General features: G+C 35.5%; 1 protein-coding gene across 4 annotated transcripts in view; it reads right to left on the minus strand.

The window, feature by feature from the left end:
• Window positions 1–23417, minus strand: part of LOC120306009 (neurexin-1) — a 622144-nt gene that overhangs the window by 226374 nt on the left and 372353 nt on the right. For all 4 annotated transcript variants that reach the window (XM_039338545.1, XM_039338547.1, XM_039338546.1 and 1 more), the window contains one exon: window positions 7717–7890. In XM_039338545.1, the coding sequence (XP_039194479.1) occupies window positions 7717–7890 (174 nt within the window). The remainder of the gene's footprint in view (window positions 1–7716; window positions 7891–23417) is intronic.

Below are 23417 nucleotides of genomic sequence, written 5' to 3' on the forward strand. Positions count from 1 at the left end.
AAACAAACAAAACGTTAAAGAAAGATGCAGGTTCAAAGCACTGAAGCAATCACTATACAAATAAGACACAAGACTGAAAGCCTGTATTCAATATATCCCAGAAGAAGATAGCTCTCTGTGCCATATTTTTTAATGGGAAGAAGAGGAAAATGAGCTACAACACACAGATATCAGCACAAAAGTGGCTGAAGGTTCTCAATGCGTTGTATGGGTTTCAGTCTTGTTTAATATACACAAGGGCATCTACCTTGCAAATCAGCTTTCATCAATGCAACTTTGTCAGCAAAATAAAAAAGCAAAATATATTAAATGTTAGTAAGCAAATATTGAAATGGCAGCAAACACAGAGAAATTGTTCAGAGAAAAAAAAGTGCATGCTGCTCTTAAAGAGGAAAAGAAATTCCAAGTAATGCAAATAAATTAATGCTAATAGACATAAATATCCAGGCAAGCCAAAATGAGAATGCAATAATTGCCAGCATTTACTACAAATATAATGGTTAATTGAGCTGATGGCATGTAATGAAGGAAAATTAAAATCATTTCTTTTCATAGGATAAATGTGAACACATTAGCAAAAAGAAATGGATGGTTTAATCCTGAGTAGCCATTTGTTACATTCAGATATAAACAATTCAATCATTAACACATTATCCTTTGCCATCCTAAATCTCTAGAGGAATCGAAGGGCTTGTAGATGCCCACGTGCTAGAGAATGGCTTTGACACTTACTATTTCCTTTTCCAGCTTATTAAAATATATAGATATATATCAATATGCCAGGCATAAGATAACTGACACAAATAGGCATCCACCATTTTTATTCCATAATCTATAGAGCAGACACTTTGCTTTTGGTGTGACTTAACATATTCTTGTAAATACTTAAGCAAAAGGAAAAAAAATTACAAAAGAAGGTTGAAGATTGGTAGATAAATAGATGCTGTTTAATAGCCATAGGTGTTATGATATTCATTTTGGGATTCTCCACAGCTCTTTTCTGGCAACCAATTAGTCTCAAAATTTCATATATGTGTACAAGACCAAAAGAGTTAAAATCCCTGGATTCAAATGTATGCAAAGAACTATACCCTATAATTCAGTTCACATCCTATGTGAGTCAGTTAAAGACCTAGTAGCTACATTTGCACAATATTTTTTAATCTTGTTTATTTTGTGACTTAACTTCTTATATGAATGTAGCCTGGGAAAAGGTTAGATTTAGCAGAAATGGAGCAGCTTCAGTAGGCAGTTAATTGAACATACTCCTCTATGTTATGCAAAATATTTTGTTGGCTTTCCTTTCTCCCAAAGATCAGAAAGAGACAGGTGTGGCATCATGTGGCAACTAACACATGTCATTAAAAGGCACATGGTTTTGTGATCTACAACTGGGACCACAGTCAAAGCTCTAAACCTTTTTCATGTGATGCATGTAAAAAGGGGCAGAGCTTTAATCATACAGTTGCTTTCTTGCCTTTTTGGAACACAGCAACTATCTCACAATTATCTGATTTATATATTGTAGTTTGCATTTGACTTTATTTTGGGTGAAAAAGTCTTTTGATTTATAAAACATGATTGATGTCTGTAGTTTGGTGAACATACTATGATGAAGCAAACTGTATATTAGGAGGAGGAAAGTGTGTTGGATATTTTTGCTGCCTTTTGTGAACATTTGAAGTTACAACGGCACTGAAAAAGTGACTTAAGACCATTTTTCATACTTACAACCATGATCGTGTGATCAAAATTCAGAGGCTGGCAACTGATTCATATTTATGATAGTTGCAGTGTCCCTATGTCATGTGATCACCTTTTGTAATCTTTCAACAAGCAAAGTCAATGAGGAAGCCAGATTCATTTAACAACCATATTACTAACACCCGCAGTTATTCACCTAACAAATGTGACAAGAAAAGTCATAAATGGGGCAAAACTCACTTAACAAATGTTTCACTTAGCAACAGAAATTTTGGGCTCAATTATGGTCGTAAGTCAAAGGCTACCTGTAATAAAGGCAGGATACAAATGAATAAAATAAATAAATAAAAATAATAAATATTGGAAAAGTGTGATGAGTTGTAGATTTATTTTGGATGCGTTTTGGATGAAGCCAAAGAAAAAAAGGATATTCTTTACCACTATAAGGATTCACATACAATTGTAATATCTGGCTTTTTTAAAAACCAGAGGAAAGAAATGGAAGTAAAAGGTCAAGTCCATTTCAGAATATTTGAAAGAGGAAATCTTAATAAATTGAGTTATACACAAAACACAATAAATTGTGGGGCAGTTTTGTGAGAGCCCCATCAGATATTTCAAAAGCTACTGAGCCTTGAGTGAAACTAGTGTGGGAGTGGACTGCAGAATAAGAAGAGATTGGACAGCAACTGAAAAGCTCAAAGAGGTACAAAATCTGAAGCAGGAGTCCCCAGATCAGGTTGTCTTTTTCGGATCTGGAAAAGGAAATCTGTGTGAAAAATGGCATAAAAGGGTGGTAGGATCTGGGTGGCTTGGGAGCTGCAGTTACAGAGCGCCTTCTACCGAACAGTCCCTTTTCAGTACTAGAACTTAAATCCAAGTAGAGTAGAGCTACTAATTTAGCTGGACCCTCTTCCTTTGACTTAGTGACCAAACCACTAACCACTGTTGCTAATCTAGGTCATATAATACTGTCCTCAGTTGACATCAATATTAAACCCATTTTCATTGGTTTTGTAACAAAGACCTAAGTATAGGTTGAATGTATTCAGAGCTAATGTCAGACTCTGACTTCATCCATTCAGATTATTTTCAGCCTTTCAGTTTGGTTCTGTAAATAAGCTTTATAAATTACTTGGCAATTAAGGTGATTCTTAAGAATTTGGGTGCTACATAATTAAATGATTATTTTAATACCAAGATCTAATCACTAATAGAATGTATCACAATCTGTCTTCTTTCTCACCTGCTCTGGAATCTGTGATTTGCAAGCTTTACACAATAAAGTGAAATTACTTTTAGGTGTATAGAAGCTATGTATTCATATACTGAGTCACACTTTAATTTTTTAACATTAATCATCAAATTAAAATTAGAATTCAAGTCATAAGGATTTAAAAATTCAAACAAAAATAATACCTTGTGGACAATTAAATAATATGAATGAACATGTAAGTAGTAAAAAAATGAATGGATGAATGTGGGGTTTTGGCTCTTCATATCAAACTGATCAGCAGACCTTTACTGTATGTAGAAAATTTATAAATCTCCTCAATTCAAAACCTCTGCAATTTTTTTGCTGCAGGCAGGTGGCTTTCTGGGTTGTAAAGGAATATTGAATCTTGGAATGTCTACAGTAGAAGAATGGTACTTTAAAAAAATTATTATGACATCTGTGAATATTTGATTGAAGCCTCATCCATGTTTACATCTGTGCTAAAAAGGAATGGGGTTTCCTTTGTGCAGTCCTGACTTCCATCTTGAGTGCCTCCCCCATGGATTCCTTTGATGGAATCTCCCCTTTTTAGCTGCCATATATGACTATAGGCTTGGTAGAATGAATGTTGTGAATGCTTATGAATTATTTGAAACAATTGTTTGCTCCTAAACAAACATACATTTGTCACAAAATAACCATCGGATATATTTTGCAACTGTGCTTATAGGAGGCTCTTTTTTGATAAAATCTGAAGTGGGGAGAGTACATCATTTTCACTGATCACTGAAAAGAGAGAAGGTTAATTGAGGAAGCTCAATTACAGGCCACCGCTCTGCCCGAGAGAGAGAGAGAAGGTGGAAGATTTTTGTTCCTTATTCACACAAATGCATAGAATAAATTTCATCTTTAAAAACTAAGAGGTTAGTTATTGAGATTATGGATTGCATTAAATTTATTTCTCTGAAATTATTTTGGTTTCTATCCAATGATCCTTGCTTACCATTAAAAAAAGTCTTATGATATTTTAGTATTTACCAAATCCTATAGTACAGTTTTAAAACATTCCTTCAGACTTCTTCCATGATCTTCTCTACTGGGACCGAGAATATAAAGAGTGAATATAATTCCAGCCTAAGCAAGAATTATAAATTAACTAGTGGAACAACCTCCAGAAGCTGTGAATGCTCCAACACTGAAAGTTTTTAAGAAGAGACTGGACAATCATTTGTCTGGAGTGGTATAGGGTTGGGGGCTTGGACTAGATGACCTCCAAAGTCCCTTCCAGCTTTATTATTATTAAGGAAATAGTCATGAAGCAGTACATGAGAAAATCTTTGATATAATGACACTACTACTGCTACTACTACTACTACTACTACTACTACTACTACTACTGCTACTACTACTACTATTACTAATTTATTGTTTTATCATAGAGAATAAAATACAAAACAAAACAAAATTAAACCAAACAAAAGTATACAATCAACCCTAACAACAACAAAAAAGAAAAGAATAGTGTACAAATAAAGAAGAAAAAGTGATCAATTAAATTGAACATTTAACAGGTAGAATCCACCCTGGCTGGGTGCTGGAAAAAAAAGAAAAAGCAGTAAATTCTCTGTGACATATTTATTAATTGGATATGTGTCATAATATATTTTGCAAGGAACTAATGCTAAATACATCTGGGTGAATAACTGCAGTAACAATATTTAATTTAAAATTAATTATAAAAGAAAATTATTTTAAGATTACTTTTTTCTCTTGATGATAAAACTATATCATCTGTATTGTTTTCTTGATAACAGTATTCAGTCTCTCTGCCTGGGCTTCAAACTCTGATATTTCTGAGTGGTGTCCCATCTATCTATTAATCAGATGATTAGCATCTTGAGATCAGCTAGCTTTTGCCACCTAGCTAGAGAATGAAGTACAGCATCTAAATAAAATCCATATAATATGGACATATAATTCATTGGTTTTTCTCCCTTCATGTTCTATATCTGAAAATTCTTGTTCTACAAATACAATAGAATGACTAGTCACTCCTAATTAAATGATTGAGTCATATGACTGTTTTTTTTATCTCACATTACAGATAAATATGCATAAACTATCTGGTGGTCCTTCTTTGACAAATTTTCAAATATATGCCCATGAAAAAACTGAAAATTTACCAGCTGGTGGGATGCAGACAAATAACTGCAGGATGGATATAATTACCAAGCTGAGCAATTGAAGATGGTTTCCACTTGAAACCATTTTGTGCATTTTTGTCAATTCCAAAGAAGAAGTGTTAGCCTTGATCTGATCTGCAGGAGAGCACTATTCTGCACATGCCACCAGAAATGCAATAGGAATCAGTGATGATCTTTGGCCAGGGGCCAAACCTCTAAGTCAAATCTGAATAAGTGGAGGAAGAATGTTTATCTCCTTCCAGATAATGTTTTTCTCTAGAACAGTAGTTCTCAAACTTCTTAATGCCGCGACCCTTTAATACAGTTCCTCATGTTGTGGTGACCCCCAACCATAAAATTATTTTCGTTGCTACTTCATAACTGTAATTTTGCTACTGTTATGAATCGTAATGTAAATATCTGATATGCAGGATGTATTTTCATTGTTACAAGTGGAAAAAAAGTGATAAAGTACAGGTAGTCCTTGACTTATGACCATTTTTCACACTTATGACCATTGCAGCATCCCCAGGGTCATGGGATTTACATTTTGATGCTTGGCAACTGATTCATATTTATGATGGTCACATTGTTCCAGGGTCATGTGATCGTCTTTTGCAACCTTCTGACAAGCAAAGTTAATGGGGGATACCAGATTCACTCTCTCCCTCTCTTTCTCCCTTTTTCTCTCCCTCTCTCTCTCTCCCTTCCTCTCTCCCTCTCCCTCTCTCTCTCCCTCCCTCTCTCCCTCCCTCCCTCTCTCTTTTTCTTTCTCTCTCCCTCTCTCTCCCTCTCTTTCTCTCCCTCTGTCTCCCTTTCTTTCTCTTTCCCTTTCTCCCTCTTTTTCTCTCTCCCTGTCACTCTCTTTTTCTCCCTCTCTCTTTCTCTCTCCCTCTCTTTATTTCTCTTTCCCTCTTTCTCTCCCTGTCTCTATTTCTTTCTCTCTCTCTTCCTCTCAAAGATCCTTAAAATCCTTAAAAGTTATGCTTGGGTGGAAGATGGAGTGGGTTGGCAGACAAGTACTCAAAAAAAAAAGGGAAAAAAAAGTGTGAATAGGCATCCAATAGTTAGCTTGAAGTTTGAACGACTTCTTTCTCTTGCCACCGGCTTCTAGAAGGAGCAAAAGACATCCAGCACTGCAACCAGGTGCCCTGGACTACCCATTCTAGGGCTTCCTGCACTGGCTGACTTAGTTGTCTGCAACCTCCTGTTGTTGCTTGAGGGGGGGGGGAAGGGACACAGGTGGGAGAGATTCCTTCTTTCTCATCTGAGGAGAGAAGTTATATTGGACCGTCAACTCTGCGTCGAGCCCCGTGGGCCTGACATTCGCGGGCAGGCGGGAACCCGCCCGCCGAGCCGCCACCTCCCCATCGCCCTCCACACCGGCCGGCTCCATCACCAGACCTCCCAGCTGACAAGCGCACATTCAGGGGGTTGCTAGCTGATGGGTGCAGAAGATCGGTGCTGCAGCGGCCTCCCAGCCACGCGCTTCTTTGGCTGGAGCAATTGCCAGGGCTTGCATGGTCGCCAGTGGTGGGGAGCACGTCAGCAGCCATTGGGGACCACGCTAGCGGTTCTGTGCCATGGAGGCTTGAGGCATGGGACGCAGAGCAGTGCGGTGCCATGGGAGGCGGCAGGACAGGGGGGAGGGATTACTTGCATCCTGCCGGTCGAACTCTGGAAGCCTGCCTAAATGAAGAATTTTAGGGGGAGTTGAAAGCGAGACAGGTTCCTAAGACCATTAGAAATATGTGTTTTCCGATGGTCTTAGGCAACCCCTGTGAAAGTGTCGTTCAACCCCCAAAGGGGTCACGACCCACAGGTTGAGAACCGCTGCTCTAGAATCTTCAGTCAAGTACTAAATATCTCTCCAGGAGAATGCTCCCTCTTAATTTGAGAAGCAGTCATTTTGATCAAAACGATTCCATTCTACTCTAGATAAGGAAATTTCAAATACCATTTTATCAGAATCCTTATTGTGGCAGGAAAGAAACTAGTAATATGGACAGCAAATATATATCAGCCTTTTTTCTGCCATTTCAAGACTGGTAGAGAACACTTTAACTTGGCTGCTGGAAGAGTCCCTAGATTCGGACCCTCTGTAGAATCCTAATATCTCTTTTTCTCTTAATGTGTATTAGAAATGTGCATCTTAATTAAGTTAGTTAATTTATACTCTAACTACTATCTATGTACTGCAGTGCTGTAACTAGTATCTATGCACTGTAGTTATATAAAATGCTGCATGGGAGCTAATTAGCACAACAATTAATTAAGATACTGCAGAAACAAAACAAAGACAGGCAAATCAGCTAATTCATGGCAGAATTGACCAATTGTGTTCTGGTAGATAACTTAATGTTCTCAAGTTTGAATTGAGCTTTGTGCCATTGGAATGCATTTCTCAACCAACAACATCCACTTTCATTAATTATGTAAACTAATTTAGCATCTGTAACAAAGAACAAATTGATAAGATGGGAAACTGGCAGCATCCAAATACAAATAACAGCAGAAAAGATGCTATAGCTCCCCAACTATGAAATTAAATTTAGAAACATTTTGGTTACACTATAAGAGTTTGAGACAAGTCTATGAAATGATACACCATACCTTCACATCCTCTTTCTATCTGTCCATTGCAAAACAGAGCATCTGAAATCAAATCTGGAAGACGCCCATTGAGGTCCACAGAGGCAAGGCAGCCTTGAAATCCTTCTTTGGCATGGACCAATTTTGGCAAGGATTTGTAAGTCTCTTTTGCTATTCCTCCAATATATAGATCACCTGTGAAGTCAAACAAAAGGCTTGGATGAATATTTTTTTATTAAACTTATTCACTGATAAATTGAACATGTTTTAATGCACAGCTGCACAAAAATATTTTCTTAATTTTTATAATAAATCAAAAAGGCAAAATAATAATAATAATAATAATAATAATAAAAGAGAATATCTGTAGCTCAGGGTTGAAATGAGGGGTCTTTGGTGCTCTCTGAGCTTGGCTGTTTTCTTGCAAACATTTCATTATCCAAACTAGGTAACATCATCAGTGCTGATGATGTTACCTAGTTTGGCTAGTGAAACGTCTGCAAGAAAACAACTAAGTTCAGAGAGTCCCAAAGAGCCAATAAACAAAAATATAAAACCAAGCAAGAAAAGTAAATGTCAATTGCTCATGAAAAAATACAGCCTCTCTCTGGCACCTAAATACAGGTAGTTCTTGACTTACAACCACAACTGAGCCCCAAATTTCTGTTGCTAAGCATGACATTTGTTAAGTGAGTTTTGCCCCATTTTACCACCTTTTTAAACACATTTCTTAAGTGAATCACTGCAGTTGTTATAATACAGTTGTTAAGTGAATCTGGTTTCCCCATTGACTTTGCTTGTCAGTAGGTCACAAAAGATGATCACATGACCCCGGGACACTGCAACTGTCATAAATATGAACCAGTTGCCAAGTGTCCAAATTTGGATCACGTAACCTTGGGAATGATGCAATAGTCATAAGTGAGAAAAACAGTCACATCACTTTTTTCAGTGCCATTGTAACTCTGAACAGTCACTAAATAACTATTGTAAGTCGTGGACTACTTGTAATAGGCCAAACATTTTTTGTTCACAGTGTCCATGAATTATATTACTTCCAAGGCCATCTAGGCTATAGCTCAAATGTGGTCATATTGAACCCTTTGTCAATAATACAATATATAGCAAAAAGAAGAAAGGGGTGTTAATGAGGAGATTCCTCCCAAACCAATATAAATCCCTCCCTCCCAAAAATGTATTTAAACGTCGAATTTCCACCAGTATATAACTACTTTGGCCAACTTGTATAGTACAAGTGAATTATACATGATTTAAAAGTCTTACTATAATACATAATTAATATATGGTCGATATTTAGTTATTGGAAACCAGTGTTACAATCAATCCTGAACTGTTTGGTTCTCATTAAACACCACAACTGGAGTAAGTCAGATGAGCAGACAAATGTTATTAAGTTGGCAAGAGAAAAATGACTGGAATAGACATCCTGTGGATTTCTAAGAATGTTTACACCTGATGATTGACTTGATCTCTGAAGTCTGCTCTCTTGATTTGAGATAAACTTGCCAATTATTTCTATGAATGTTTTCTACTGTATTAAGGTACTGCCTATATTTTTAGTATAAAATATACTACTAATATTAATAGGCATTCATAGTGAATGGCAAGTGGGCAGGTAATGACATGTTTCAGGTTCCACACTCTACCTTTATATTTTTGCAATGCAACATCACAGCACAAGTAGGAAAGAACAGAGCTGTGCACCATAATGTCACAAGACATGTTTCATCGTTACAGCATTATGACAAGGACAGACATAGGTGCATAATGTTTGTTGCTGAAGAAACACTGGGAATTGTTTCTAGAGAATGCCGTATGGGGGAAGACATAAATAGAAGTTGAATTTGTCCCTGGCTATCACAGACCCTTGGAACTGAAAGGAGTATTTGCATGCTTGTCCTTTTCATCTGCTTAGCAAGCCTGGATTCTGTCTCTTAGCATGTGGCATCACATTTGGAGGTGACTGAGAGTATGGAAGAAGCCTTCCTTATATTTCAGAAAAGGATAATTTGTCTTCTCTGGGCTAAGTATATTTCATTACACATGAGATGTATATTCCAAAATACAGAATGTTTCAGTGATGGCCAACATTAGCTCTTCCTCTTGACTGACGGTGCTTTTTAATATTACAAGATTATAAGTGGTTCCTATACTTATCCACCATGATTTGATTTAATGCATTTAAAACATTTATATAGTTACCCACCTTATACCTAGCTCTGGGTAGCTCACAACCAAGAGATACAACCATATCTATGCACAATAAAATTATTAAAATGAAAGATATTAAATATATTATTATTATTATTATTATTATTATTATTAATGATGATAAAGTTGGAAGGGACCTTGGAGGTCATCTGGTCTAACCCCCTGCTCAGGCAGGAAACCCTATACCATTTCAGACAAATGGCTGTCCAGTCTCTTCTTAAAAACTTCCAGTGTTGGAGCATTCACCGCTTCTGGAAGCAGGTTGTTCCACTGGTTAATTGTTCTAACTGTCAGGAAGTTTCTCCTTAGTTCTAGGTTGCTTCTCTCCTTGATTAGTTTCCATCCATTGCTTCTTCTACTGCCTTCAGGCGCTTTGGAAAATAGCTTGACTCCCTCTTCTTTGTGGCAGCCCCTGAGATATTGGAACACTGTATCATGTCACCTCTCATCCTTCTCTTCATTAAACTAGACATACCCAATTCCAGCAACTGTTCCTTATATGTTTTAGCCTCCAGTTCCCTAATCATCTTTATTGCTCTTCTCTGTACTCTTTCTAAAGTCTCAACATCTTTTATTAAACATCAAAATATTAAAATAAAAAAAAACCTGGCATCATACTGGGGGAACAGCCAGGTCTTGAATGCTATTTGGAAGGTTAAATTTCAGGGAAGAGTTCTATAGGGGGTGGGCTACAATGGAAAAGGCACATTTCATATTCCCATAAGATGGCAACATTTAAGAGAAGGGAAAAAGAGCATGCCCATGCTATCCAATCAGTTGAGTGACATGTACAAGGGAAGGGAACAAGATGAATCAGGTGCCTATAATGGTTTATTTTCTTGATATATGCAATGAAAAGAAGGAAAGTTGTAGCAAAATCTTTTGGCTCTAATTTGACAGCCAGTTAGAATTTAGACTGAAGGTTAAACTTTTTTTTTTTTTTCAATTAACTGGTTCCACTTTATGGTTAAGCAATCCCATAGCCTTTTTGAGGTTCTTCGGTTGCTATCCCTGACCCATTGCATAGACCTTCATTTCTGCTAGCTGCTCTCTGGGCTTCCACTTCTAATTGTGGGAAACTATTATCAGAGACACTTCTAACTAAAATTCCCATACCTCATTGTCTAGAAGCTAAAGTAACCAAAGATTGTTGAAATACAGTAAGTGTGTAGGAACTGTAACTTTTCCTAGGAAAGAAACATGATTAAAATAAAGTGTATTATAATGTAATGTTTGTCTTCACCTCTGTGATACCTATAACAGAAACAATATTTGCAGCTAGACCAGAGGTCCCCAACCTTTTGGGCACCAGGAACCAGTTCCATGGAGAGAGGTTTTTCCATGGACCGGAGAGTGTGTGGTTTTGTGTGCTGCCTGCATCCTGCGGATGGGGCTTTGCTTGTTTGTGCGGACTGGTTGCTGGCATGCCGCGGTCTGGTACTGGTCCATGGACTGGGGGCTGGGGACCTCTGAACTAGAAACCCTTTTATTGTTCTCATTTTGTTTCCCCATTCACATTTCTCTTCTTTGTTTTTCTAAACTTAGGGAGAGTTCATGATACAACTGAGCTTTCCTTTCAGTCTCTCAGTATAAGTTAATGTATATACAGCCAAATAGCTAATCCTTAGCATCCAGCAAGAAAATAAAAGTGCATACATTCCTTAGGGGAAGCCATGGAACCAATGCAAAAGTTCTGCTATATTATAAAATACCTACAGTATATTATTTATTTATTTACTAAATTTACATCTATCTGTCTCACAGTTTGAGGTGACTCTGGTCAGGTTTAATTATATCCATTAGAAAGAAACAATGATAGGTATTTACCCTGAGAAAAGTAAAAATATTATTATTAAAATATAGTATTTTTTTCAACAACATATTGCTCATTTGCCAATAATATATCTAAGTTATGACTCATCTTACTATGGAAAATTAGGCATTCTACAGATGTGCTGCAGCTCCTAGATGCTCTTCTTAAGGCTTTCAGCAATCCAATAAGGAGAAAAGAAATTGGGCATTGACATGTGATCTTACACACTGTCATGAAGGGCCACCCATTACAAGAAATCTCCTAGGATCCCCATCATCATTTTTCTCCTCAAAATGAGAAAATTGCCAAAATCTCTCAGAAGAACAGCATGTTTTGTAGGAGCACATTGAAATGTCATGACATTTTGCGTTCTGACTGATATCCCATAAGACAGTAGTCTTCAACCTTGGCAACTTTAAGACATGTGGATTTCAACTCCCAGAATTCCCCAGCCAGCAAAGCTGGGAGTTGAAGTCCACATGTCTTAAAGTTGCCAAGGTTGGAGACCCCTGCGGTAAGATCCTCTGGAGCCTCTGAAATTTCATGAGGTTTATAATCTCACAGGAATTTGGTGGTCTTATCTTTTAATATTATTATAATTTTAATTTTAATTTGGATGAAAAGCCAATGTTCTATCTAACATATTATTTTCACAGTTTTGGAAAAATACATTTATTTAGGTTTTTACTTCAGTTTAACCTGGAAAGTGTAGGCACCATTTATAATAATAGCAGAAATTCTTGGTGTTCTTGCATACAAACTTTCCAATCACAGAAAAAAATTCCCAACCATATTCATTAGGTGAATGAGCCTTAATATTAGAAATGGTGCATTTCGTGATGTATTTTAATCTTTTTTTTCCCAATAAAAGAGAGAAAGAAATGGTGCCAGCAAGGCAAGAGAGCAGGAACATATGTATATATGGATATATACTGTATGTAGCATTACTGTTATACTGTACCTGTAATATTATTATTAAATGAATTTAGGATGGGACTAAGACAAAATGCATTTCTGATGCATTACAACACCTTTGTTTACTATCTTCTGAATCATGTTCTTGACTTTCTCATTTTTGTCAGTTAAATTATCTATACTACAAAACATAAAAAATAGAGATAACTAGAGAAACAGATTTGTTTCCATGCAGAACTAGGTTCCAGAGTATTAGTGAGTTTCTGACTCTAATGTTTTGTTAATAAGTTTTAATGAAAGGCATTCCTTTTGACAGAGATTAAGCAGATTTAAAAAGTAGAGGACTGTGTTTGTCCAACAGACTGTGTAAAAAGTTGCCGAGACATGCTAAATTGTGAGGGGGAAAAAGGTAAGATTAATTGCCATGAATGTGGCAATCCATTTATTGTGAATTGATGGAATATTAACATGGTGTAGATATGGATGTATTCCTATTGGTGAATATGTACATGATGAGGAAGGAACAAGGTTTTGATGTCAGTACACACTGACCTAAAATTATTAGTATATAGGCTGGAATTTTTTTTTTATGGAATTAGGCATCTCAATAATGTCTGGCAGTTAAAATCCATCATAGAAATCCAGTAGTAATCACTAATAAAATGTATCAAAGCAAAGGTTGGTACAGTTTCAGGTTTGGGGGTGGTGGTTTCATTTTGCATCATTTTGGATATTGCCTTCCTTTCTGATGTATATCATTTATGCAGTTTTATTTTAAAACATCAGCTGTATTCTAAGAAGTATATAACATTATTTTGATTTACTTCAAGAAGTGTAAAGTTTTTTGCTACAGGATTAAAAATATTTCACTAATACAGCAGCATCTGGTTTGGCCTGACAGCAAAATAATGTAACAAAGCTATGATAATATGCATATTACTAGTGATAATACTGCTGTTTTTTCCCAGTTGAATTCTGCCACTGCTTGGCAGCTTAAAATCCAAATTTTTAGTTCCTTCTGTTGTTAATGCACTCAAATCTGTGCAGAAGGAAGGCTGTATGGGGGGCTTATTATTATGGTAGAAATCTGTCTCTTCATTTGAATTCCAGAAAAAAAGAAAATCATAGTTTAGTTATGATTAAGCTCCAGTGAAATGAATTCACTGGATAATACTAACCAACAATAAATGATTATGCTAATCAAAGTCTCCTTCAGCCAGAATCCCCTGCACTATGTTTTTACACAGAGAACAACCATCACAAAGACAAACTCTCCTGAGAAAGTATTTTTCCCTTCTCATATTTACATATTTCTTTGTTTAGAAGTCCTAGATGAAGCAATATAATGCTATAAGTTGATAAGTAGATTAGAGAATAAGTTTCCATCTGTTTCTTTAAGAGGAATTCCATCTGTAACATAAGCCTCTGATCAATCAGTTGGCTGATCTAATATTTCAATTGCCTACCCACTGAAAATTAGGTGGAGGAGGCTCTTGGTTGTTTTGTACCAACCTTGATAGTCAGTGATAGTTCAGAGGCCTATGGGCAAGGGATGGACCTAATTGTCTGGAATTAATGAAGACTGCTAATTCTGAAGTGTTATCTGCCTAAATTAGCCTTATCCTTCTATGGTTCTGTGTCTTGTTTGCAGCCAAGATATGACAGTGCTGGTGAAAATATAGCCTAGGTCACAAGGTTATGGACAAGATATCAGGTAGGAAAAGATATTATAATGGTTTCTGCTCTGAATTGAATTTTGTTTTTTTCCACTGATTTTACAATTTTGGTTTGTATATTGTTATAATAAATGATTGATTGGCAGCTTAGTCTCAAGCATATTTATTCAGAACTAACATTTACTCTATTTAATGAACCTTTTTCAAAATATATGGTCTTAAAGTAAACAAACTGAGTTTTGGTCAAACTGCCCAAAAACTATTGGATGCTTTAACCATTCCTGTGGCTTAGAAAACAACTTGATTAGATCAGAGTCTTATGCTTTATGAAATTAATAATTTCATGGGAGAATTGTAATTGTAATTATTTCAAAGGACGTATAATAAAGGTTAGATAATATAAGGATCTGTAGGTATAATGACTCTGTAAAGTCTTGATTTTTTTTTTCAGTTCATCAAGAAAATTTATGTGATTGCTAGAAGCTGAAAATGACCTGATGGCACACATTTTTTTTTCAATAAAATGCAGGGATAGATTAACATTCAGCAATGTGATTTGTAAGAAATGGTTTATAGCTGTGTATTGTATAAAACCAGCCAGTTGTTTATTTAGTAAACCATGGCTTAACATTTATGAACCCTTGTTTGTCACAGTCCCTTTTACTATATTATGCAAGATGGTAGGTTGTAATCATATATTGAGTAACATAAACCTGAATACATTCTTCTCCAGATATTTTGAAAAATAGATTCTTTGCCAATGGCTTTCTCAAACTCTCCAAATATTTTATCAATTATATATCTGTAGTATTCTCTATAGCTTCATGCAAAATCAATGCATTGCTACTTTATGATGATGATGATGATGCCTGCAATCATAACCTACTCTTACATAATTAGGAATGCTGAAAAAACCAAACATCCTCAAAGCACAGATAAAACCTGTCTGTGAATCCTTCTCAGGCCTTCAAATGAAGATGATCTGAGGCTAGTTCACTATCATCCATTTACTCTTGCATAGGTTCCTTCATTTGATCTTAATTTATACTTCCATATATTCACATGTTAAATATAAATATTTGGAAGAAATCTAGAGACTGATGTCTCACTTCTTAAGGGTAATAATTGGAATTCTACCTCTGCAAGAGAAGGCTAATACTACATGGTGTTTTAATAAATTCATGGTTAGATTGCTGAAATTTAGTTAGGCATGATGATTTCAGACAACAGTTATGGCTCTTTGTTAATCTGATGCAGCACTGGCAGTTAAATATTCCTTTCTTGTTTGGAATTAGACTTTTGCTGCTTGAATATATGAGATGCATTCTACATTGACCTTGTAAGAGCAAAAAACCCCACAGTAATAAAAATTAATAAGATGTTCCTTACATAAAAAAATAGCAACTAATATAACAGAAATTTTTTAATAATTTGTGATTAAATTTCAGTTTCAACCTGTTGAAGGAGAAAGATCCTTTAGTAAATCATTTGGGCTTGTAAAAATTCAGCTCATTCTCTTGTGGGGCATAAAAAGAAAGCAGAATACCATTTGCTCTTTCATTAGAACTGGCAATCATGGCAAGGAACAGCTGAGCAGAATGCAATGAGCTTGTAAAGATCTATTAACTGAAGAATATAAATCCTCAGCAACCTTCATCTGAGCATCACACTTTTCAAATCGAATCACTAGCAGATCCAGCTACCAGAATAATGTCTTAAAGTGCTTCACATTTTTAAGCTGACTGGACTTACCCACCATATCAACTCATTATGACTACATTGTTACTAGTGTTACTATGTAATTCTTTTTTTATTTTTAAATGTCTGGTTCCTTTGTACCAAGTATTTGGAGACAACATGAAAAATGTATGAAAGATGACAATATAGAGTACATAGTGCCCACTCAAAACAGACCATAGAGGAAAGTCTCAAAGTCACAGATCTCATGTGAACAGGATGAGGTAATGACATTCATATGGAACAGTACTAGCAAACATTGATGCTTGGCATCAGCATACCAAGCATTGTTGATTGCCATTAAACTGGGAGGGAATAGTAGCAATTTGAAGTAAATAAGAATTGATTATCACGCCCAGTAGTTTTCCTGCTTCAGTTTTTCTGGAATTCAAATCTAATTGGGCTTGTTAGACTCTGAGATGGGTAAGGATTTAATAATAATAATAATAATAATAATAATAATAATAATAATAATAATAATAATAATAATAGTAGTAGTAGTAGTAGTAGTAGTAGTAGTAATAGTAATAGTAGTAATAATGATGATGATGAAGATGATGATACTGGAGAGACCAAACTGACCTAAAAGAAAGACCAAATGAAGAACAGAATAGAGGCATGGGAAGACAAAACACTACATGGCCAGTACATTAAAAAAAAAAAAAAATAGCTGGGAAAGCAGATAATAACAAGACCTGGCAATGGCTAAGAGCAGGAAAATTGAAGAAAAAGACAGAGGGACTAATTCTGGCTGCACAAGACCAAGCCTTAAGGACAAATGCATACAAAGTCAAAATTGAGAAGACAGCAACAGACAGTAAGTGCCACCTATACAAAGAAGCTGAAGAAACAGTGGACCACCTGGTAAGCTGCTGCAAGAAGATTGCACAGACTGACTACAAGCAGCGGCATGACAAAGTAGCAACAATGGTGCATTGGAAGATCTGCAAAAAATATCATTTGCCTGTAAGCAAGAACTGGTGGGATCATAAAATAGAGAAAGTCATAGAAAATGATAAAATTAAACTGCTCTGGGACTTCAGAATTCAAACAGATAAGCACCTGCAACATAACACCCTGGACTTAACAATTGTCAATAAGAAAGACAAAAAAAAAGTCTGGATAGTAGATGTGGCAGTGCCTGGAGACAGCAGAATAGACAAAAAAAGAACTAGAGAAGATAACAAAATACAAAGACCTACAAATAGAAATAGAAAGATTGTGGCAAAAGCAAGCAAGGGTAGTACCAATAGTAATAGGCGCCTTATGTGCAATCCCAAAATAACTAGAGCACCACTTGAACACTATTGACATTGACAAATTCGCCATTAGTCAATTGCAAAAGGCGGCCTTACTATCCTGTAATACCATCAGACATCCACATCTGCCTATCCCAGGTTCTTGGGAAGGACTCGATAGGTAGACAAAAATGCCAAATCCAGTCTGAACATCTGGCTGACTGTGCGATGATTAATAATAATAGAGTTGGGAGGGACCTTGGAGGTCTTGTAGTACAACTTTCTGCTCAGGTAAGAAGCCCTATACAATTTCAGACAAATGGTTGTTCAGTCTCTTCTTAAAAAATTCCACTATTAGAGCATTCACAATTTCACGAGGCAGGTTGTTCCACTGATTAATTGTTCTAACTGTCAAGAAATTTCTCCTTAGCTCTAGGTTGCTTCCTCCTTGATTCGTTTCCATCCATTGCTTCTTATCCTGCCTTCAGGTGCTTTGGAGAATAGCTGGACTCCCTCTTCTTTGTGGCAACCCGTGAGATATTGGAACACTGCCATCATGCCACCCCTCGTCCTTCTCTTCATTAAAATAGACACATCCAATTCTAGCAACCATTCTTTATATGTTTTAGTGTCCAGTCCTCTGATCATCTTTGTTGCTTTTTTCTGTACTCTTTCTAGAGTCTCAACATCTTTTTTACATCGTGGTGACCAAAACTGGATGCAGTATTCCAAGTGTGGCCTTACCAAGGCATTGTAAAGTGATATTAATACTTCACGTGATCTTGATTCTATCCTTCGGTTAATGCAGCCTAGAACTGTGTTGGCGTTTTTGGTAGCTGCAGCACACTGCTGGCTCATATTTAAGTGATTGTTTACTCGGACTTCAAGATCCCTCTCACAATTACTACTCTTGAGCAAGGTACCACCTATACTATACCTGTGCATTTGATTTTTCTTGCCTAAATGTAGAACCTTACTTTTTTCACCATTGAATTTCATTTTGTTAAACAGTACCCAACGTTCAAGTCTATCAAGCCATATGAATATATGTATATGTTTTCATATGGCTATGTAGTTCAAAAAGTAAACAGTTATAAAGCTAAATTTGCTTTCTCTGCTGAGTGTCTGGATAAATAAGAATATAAGTATTACTGACGTACCTACCACTTTTTGCATGAGACCAATAATCATGCTTTATTAAATAATTTACAATTTAAACAATTAGCTAGATGCATGACTAAACCATCAATTTTACCTTACAGATCATGCAACATAAATAAATAAATAAAAACATATATGCAGGCAATCCAGTCAAGATATCATATAAATCTCATACATCTATGTATTTTTATATAAAGTATGTGGAAATACAACTGATTTGTTTGAAATGTTCAGTACTGAAAGAGTTTAAATGAAAAATCTCCACAGATTTATTTCTTTATATTACTAACAATTTGCAGTGACACAATTAAATTGGCTGCATGTACTTGTAATACTAAATTATGGTTTAGCATTGCAAGATAAGCCTTAGGCTCATGCACTTCCCATTTGTTTTCTATTTCCAGTTAGCTGAAAATAGATGTAAGCATTTCTAATATCCTCCATCTGGCTGGGAGGGTGCAACCCTGAGGCTCACATGCATATGAACAATACATAATATTAAGGAAGATTGTGGGGGATGTTGGGCATATGTGTTTATAATATCTTCTACTTGTATTGTTAATTTTGTTGACATAAGTTTCAGACATCCACTTCTCCCTTCAGGTCTCTCTTCCTGCCTGATATACTAGTTACTCATGTATTCATCTCTTTTTCCATATTTGCTCTTACAAAAAACCATCAAACCCTAATATAACCTTTTATTCTTTTATCATATTTTATTATTATGGTCAGATGAATTGATGGATAAGTAGGAGTTAATCATTTGTTAATCCTGCATACATCCTATTCAATATCTTCTCAGTTATTGGAGATGTCCTGAGAACTAAAAAAAAAAAAAAAAAAGCCACATCTCAAGACAGCTTTTAATCATTCTTTATGGAATGTTCAAAGTGGACTGACAAAGATTCCTGTTTAGCTTTGGAGAACTTATTCTAATCATTGTAAAGCAATGAGCAATTGTTTGAGTCTGCTGTAGGCAGTAAAATTCCTGTGTAAAACAGAGCAATATAGGATATGTGTACAATGTGTGGGTTTGGGGCATAGGCACAGCAATCCTACTATTTACCAAGGAATGTTCCAACTATATAACCTCTGAATAGAAGAAATAAATTTTGTATTTCTGTTTCCCTCCCTCCCCCCTTCCCTGAATTATTTTCCTACCACTGAAAACAAAGGGGGAAACATACAATGCTAACTCCACAGGATTCTCCATTCATTGGAGGGCTGTGGATTTCTCTAGACACCTCATCTCTTATGATTTACATCAAGAAACTTTCCAATGTTTCTCTGCAGAGATTTCCCTTGACTAAGGAGACTTCTTATCCCACAACCCCAAGGGTTAGCTGCTTTTTATTCACTTGGAAGGAGATCCCAAATTTCATGGACATCTGAAGCATTCTGCCCTAGACAGAATCAGTTCATCTTTTTTCTTGTCTAATTTCAGGTTTCTTCTGGCTTTACAAGTGACCATATAGATAGAACGAAATGCAAAGGGTCTTTTGAATAAATCTTTTTTAAAGGGCTTAATATTGTGTTGTATTTTATTATTTTGTAGTTATGTATTTGTTCAATAAAAAAAATAAAGAAGTTAAAAGGTAATTTGACACGTGGATGACAAAAATAATAATAAAAGTAAAATAGGTATTAAACGGGAAAATGGAAAGTTTTCTGATTCATCACAAAGTTTTCTAGATTTCTTATAGTGAAAGAATTATTGCTCATGTAAAGACCATCACTTTGGACATCACATAGAATAAAATCACTTTACCCCCTAGCTCTAACTCTATTATGGCCACTCAAGGAAGAGGATGACTGCTGCAAGTATTTATTATTCCAGTCCCTGATTTAATATCTTTATAGACTTATTTTTTAGTTTTGCCATTTGAAGACTTAAGGTTAGAAACTCTGTGGGAAAGAATTTAATTTTGCACAGGATGTTTTATGGAATTTAGAATGCGAAGTACATAGGAAATAGCTAAATAACTCAGCCTAGTTGAACCACAGTTAGAATCTCTTTCAGGTCTGAGATTGAACCAGGAATTATATTATGTGACATAATGGTGCCCTCTAGTGCTTTTATTAAGCATGGTAGTTTTAAAGCTGGAGTAATGGCGGATAATAAACAGAAAACTGGCTTTAGTTTAGCTAACTGAATTTTCTGTCAGGAGGGGAACACTGTTCATGATTTTATTTAGCCAGTTTTCAAAGCAGTACTCATAGTGGGGTATGATGAGGCATCCTACATCTTTGCAGAATTAAATATGATCCAAATGTTTTATGTTTCTTTCTTAACCCCCTCACCAATTTTTAACACTTTTTTAAAACTATCAGCCATTCATTCCAGAAATCCTCCAATTAGTTGAACACTCGCATGTCATGAAAAGTACTGCAAATATTGAACAAATAGATAGGAAGTTGTATGCAACATAATACAGGCAAAGGACACAATACAAAAGTACATCCCAGATATGTAAAGTTGAAAGAGCAGAGGTGAAAAATGGTTATTTCAGGGTTCCTCAATAGCAGAAATAGTCAATTTAAAGGCTAGGAATATAAACATATGTTGAAGAGGCACTGAAAAATTATCCTGCATTTTTTCCTAATTGTTATTGAATTTGAAGATGCTTAAAAGACTTTTAAATGTTTTTTTTTCCAAGATGAAGACAGGTTTGGTGATATTTGGGTAGACCAAGTCTGTTATTTTTACACTTAGTTATAGGGTAACATTGTGCAATAATTACTCCATTGTTTATATGCAGCTGTCTTATTTTCCTCATACTTCAGTTGCCATGGGCAGACTTCAAAAGGAAACTCCTCTCTTGGTACCTTTTTTATTAGAAAGTATGGGCAGTCGGGGAAGTTTCAAAGTGATAGTAAGATGTGTAAAGGCAAGATTATCAGAAGTAGCATCCTGAATTATTTTTAACCATTAAACTAATTCTGAATCACACCAAGGGAGATTCAAATTTTCAAGTGTCCTGAGTAGTTGATAGGAAAACAGAAACCTCTTTCACAGGGAAAAATTTTTTCAAGGAATTGCAAAGGCGGATTTTTAGTCAAATTAGTATTAGTTAAATCTGAGTAATAATCAAACAAATAAAGGCAATTTCTTGTTAGGCTTCTGCTCAAGGAAGCCTCCCTACCCAGTATTATGTTTCAGCTTCAATAAATATTAGGAGTAGAGAGAATGGATCCATTATTATTCCTCTTTCTCTTTTTATAAGAAAATTTCAACTATTTATTTTATTTTATTTATTAAATTGATATCCCACCCATCTCATCAATAAGGCAATTCATTATGTACTTTTTATAACATTAGTTTAAATACTTTCTACTTAAACAGCAACCCATTTCTATGATACTTCATTCATAACCAGGTTAGAAAATTACATAGATAAGCTTCAGGAGGAATGCATGATCAATTATGTAAACAACAGCTTATCCCTGGGAAAAAAAAAAAAAACTAGTGAAAAGGAAACTCAAAATTGTCCTGCCTTGATTCTCTTTGGTACAAGAGGGGGGAGAAAAACTCTGTCAAGTTTTCAAGATTATGCTATTATATCCTATAACAATAAATTAGTTCTTGTTTCTGTTTCCTGACTTGCAATACCTTGAAGGTCTGACACCAAATTGCTTAGATAATTAAAAATTCCACAGATGACACACTGTGCAGAAAGCCAGTGGGCTCAGGTGGATTATTTTTTTGACACAGTTATGATGTCTTCACCAGTATAACAATTGCAGAATCCCATTCAGTAAAACTAGTTCATAATTTAACAATAAAGTATTTAAATCAATATTTAGAACCATAACAATGCAAACTCCAAGGGATGCCTTATGATACTTTAAATCCTGCACACTATATATCCATTAGGAGTCTACTGAAATTATGTAAACATGAAACATATCAGGAGACTATTCCAATGATCCAAATTTAAAAACAATCAAAGCAAACACCAATAAAACTGAGACCCTTTCTATCATTCCCTGCTTCCAATCCTATGAATATTTAGCAAGAAAAAACTGGGAATCTCATTTCAAGATCAATAAATGAGCACGATCAAAACTTAGAGATTAAGAGCAGAAGAAACTGGCAGCCCTGAGAAAAATGGAGAAACACAAAAGAGAAGAGGAAGGCAATTGGCTGAAACATGACAATCTCCATCTTATCCATATTCAGTAGTGCAGTTAGACAACTTCCAAGATGAAATGCTAATGAGACATTTCTGTCATTGTTGACCATACGCTTTCCTCTATAGATGTGTGTTTCATCAACACAGCTGTGATACTGAAAACTTTAATTATGTATTAAGGGACCAATTCTACTAACATTATCAGTCTTGTGATATCTTCACATAGAAAAAGACCATAGAAGATTAATGAAATTTATACTTTTTGTGGCAAATGTCCCAGAAAGCATATATGCCATGTACAATTCAAAATATCTTTAAGAGCAGATGCAGGAGGAAAAAAATCTGACATAAGAACTGAGGAGACAATAAACAAACACATTAACTAAGATATTTTCCTACATTCAGTAAACTTTATTGCTGCCTTCTATATTTTACTGAATCTTTCATGTTATGGCAATTGCATTAAACCTTTATGTTGCAGCTGGCCAAAGGGAAATGGTGATAGCAAATATTCTTCAAGATGTCCTAAACTAATCTTTCCTTGCCAGGCTGATAAAAAAAGACATTTTCTAGGAGAAAAGACAGCATTCTTTTTTTTTTTTAAAGTGATTTTTCCAAACATAAAAGTGAGAACCTGATCAAGTTTTCTACAACGAAAAGATAAAAATTAACATATATGCTTCTCTGAAAGAGTATAATTCAACCAAATATTTTTTTATAGACAGTATTCTTTCCTTTTGTTCCATTAAATGCTGTTTGTTTGAAAATGAATGGAGATCCAGATCTCCATGGGGATTCCTGTGTTGCTCAGATACCT

Source organism: Crotalus tigris, unplaced genomic scaffold (assembly GCF_016545835.1).
Source record: "Crotalus tigris isolate CLP2741 ecotype Arizona unplaced genomic scaffold, ASM1654583v1 scf7180000017703.754461, whole genome shotgun sequence".
NCBI classification, from domain to species: domain Eukaryota; kingdom Metazoa; phylum Chordata; class Lepidosauria; order Squamata; family Viperidae; genus Crotalus; species Crotalus tigris.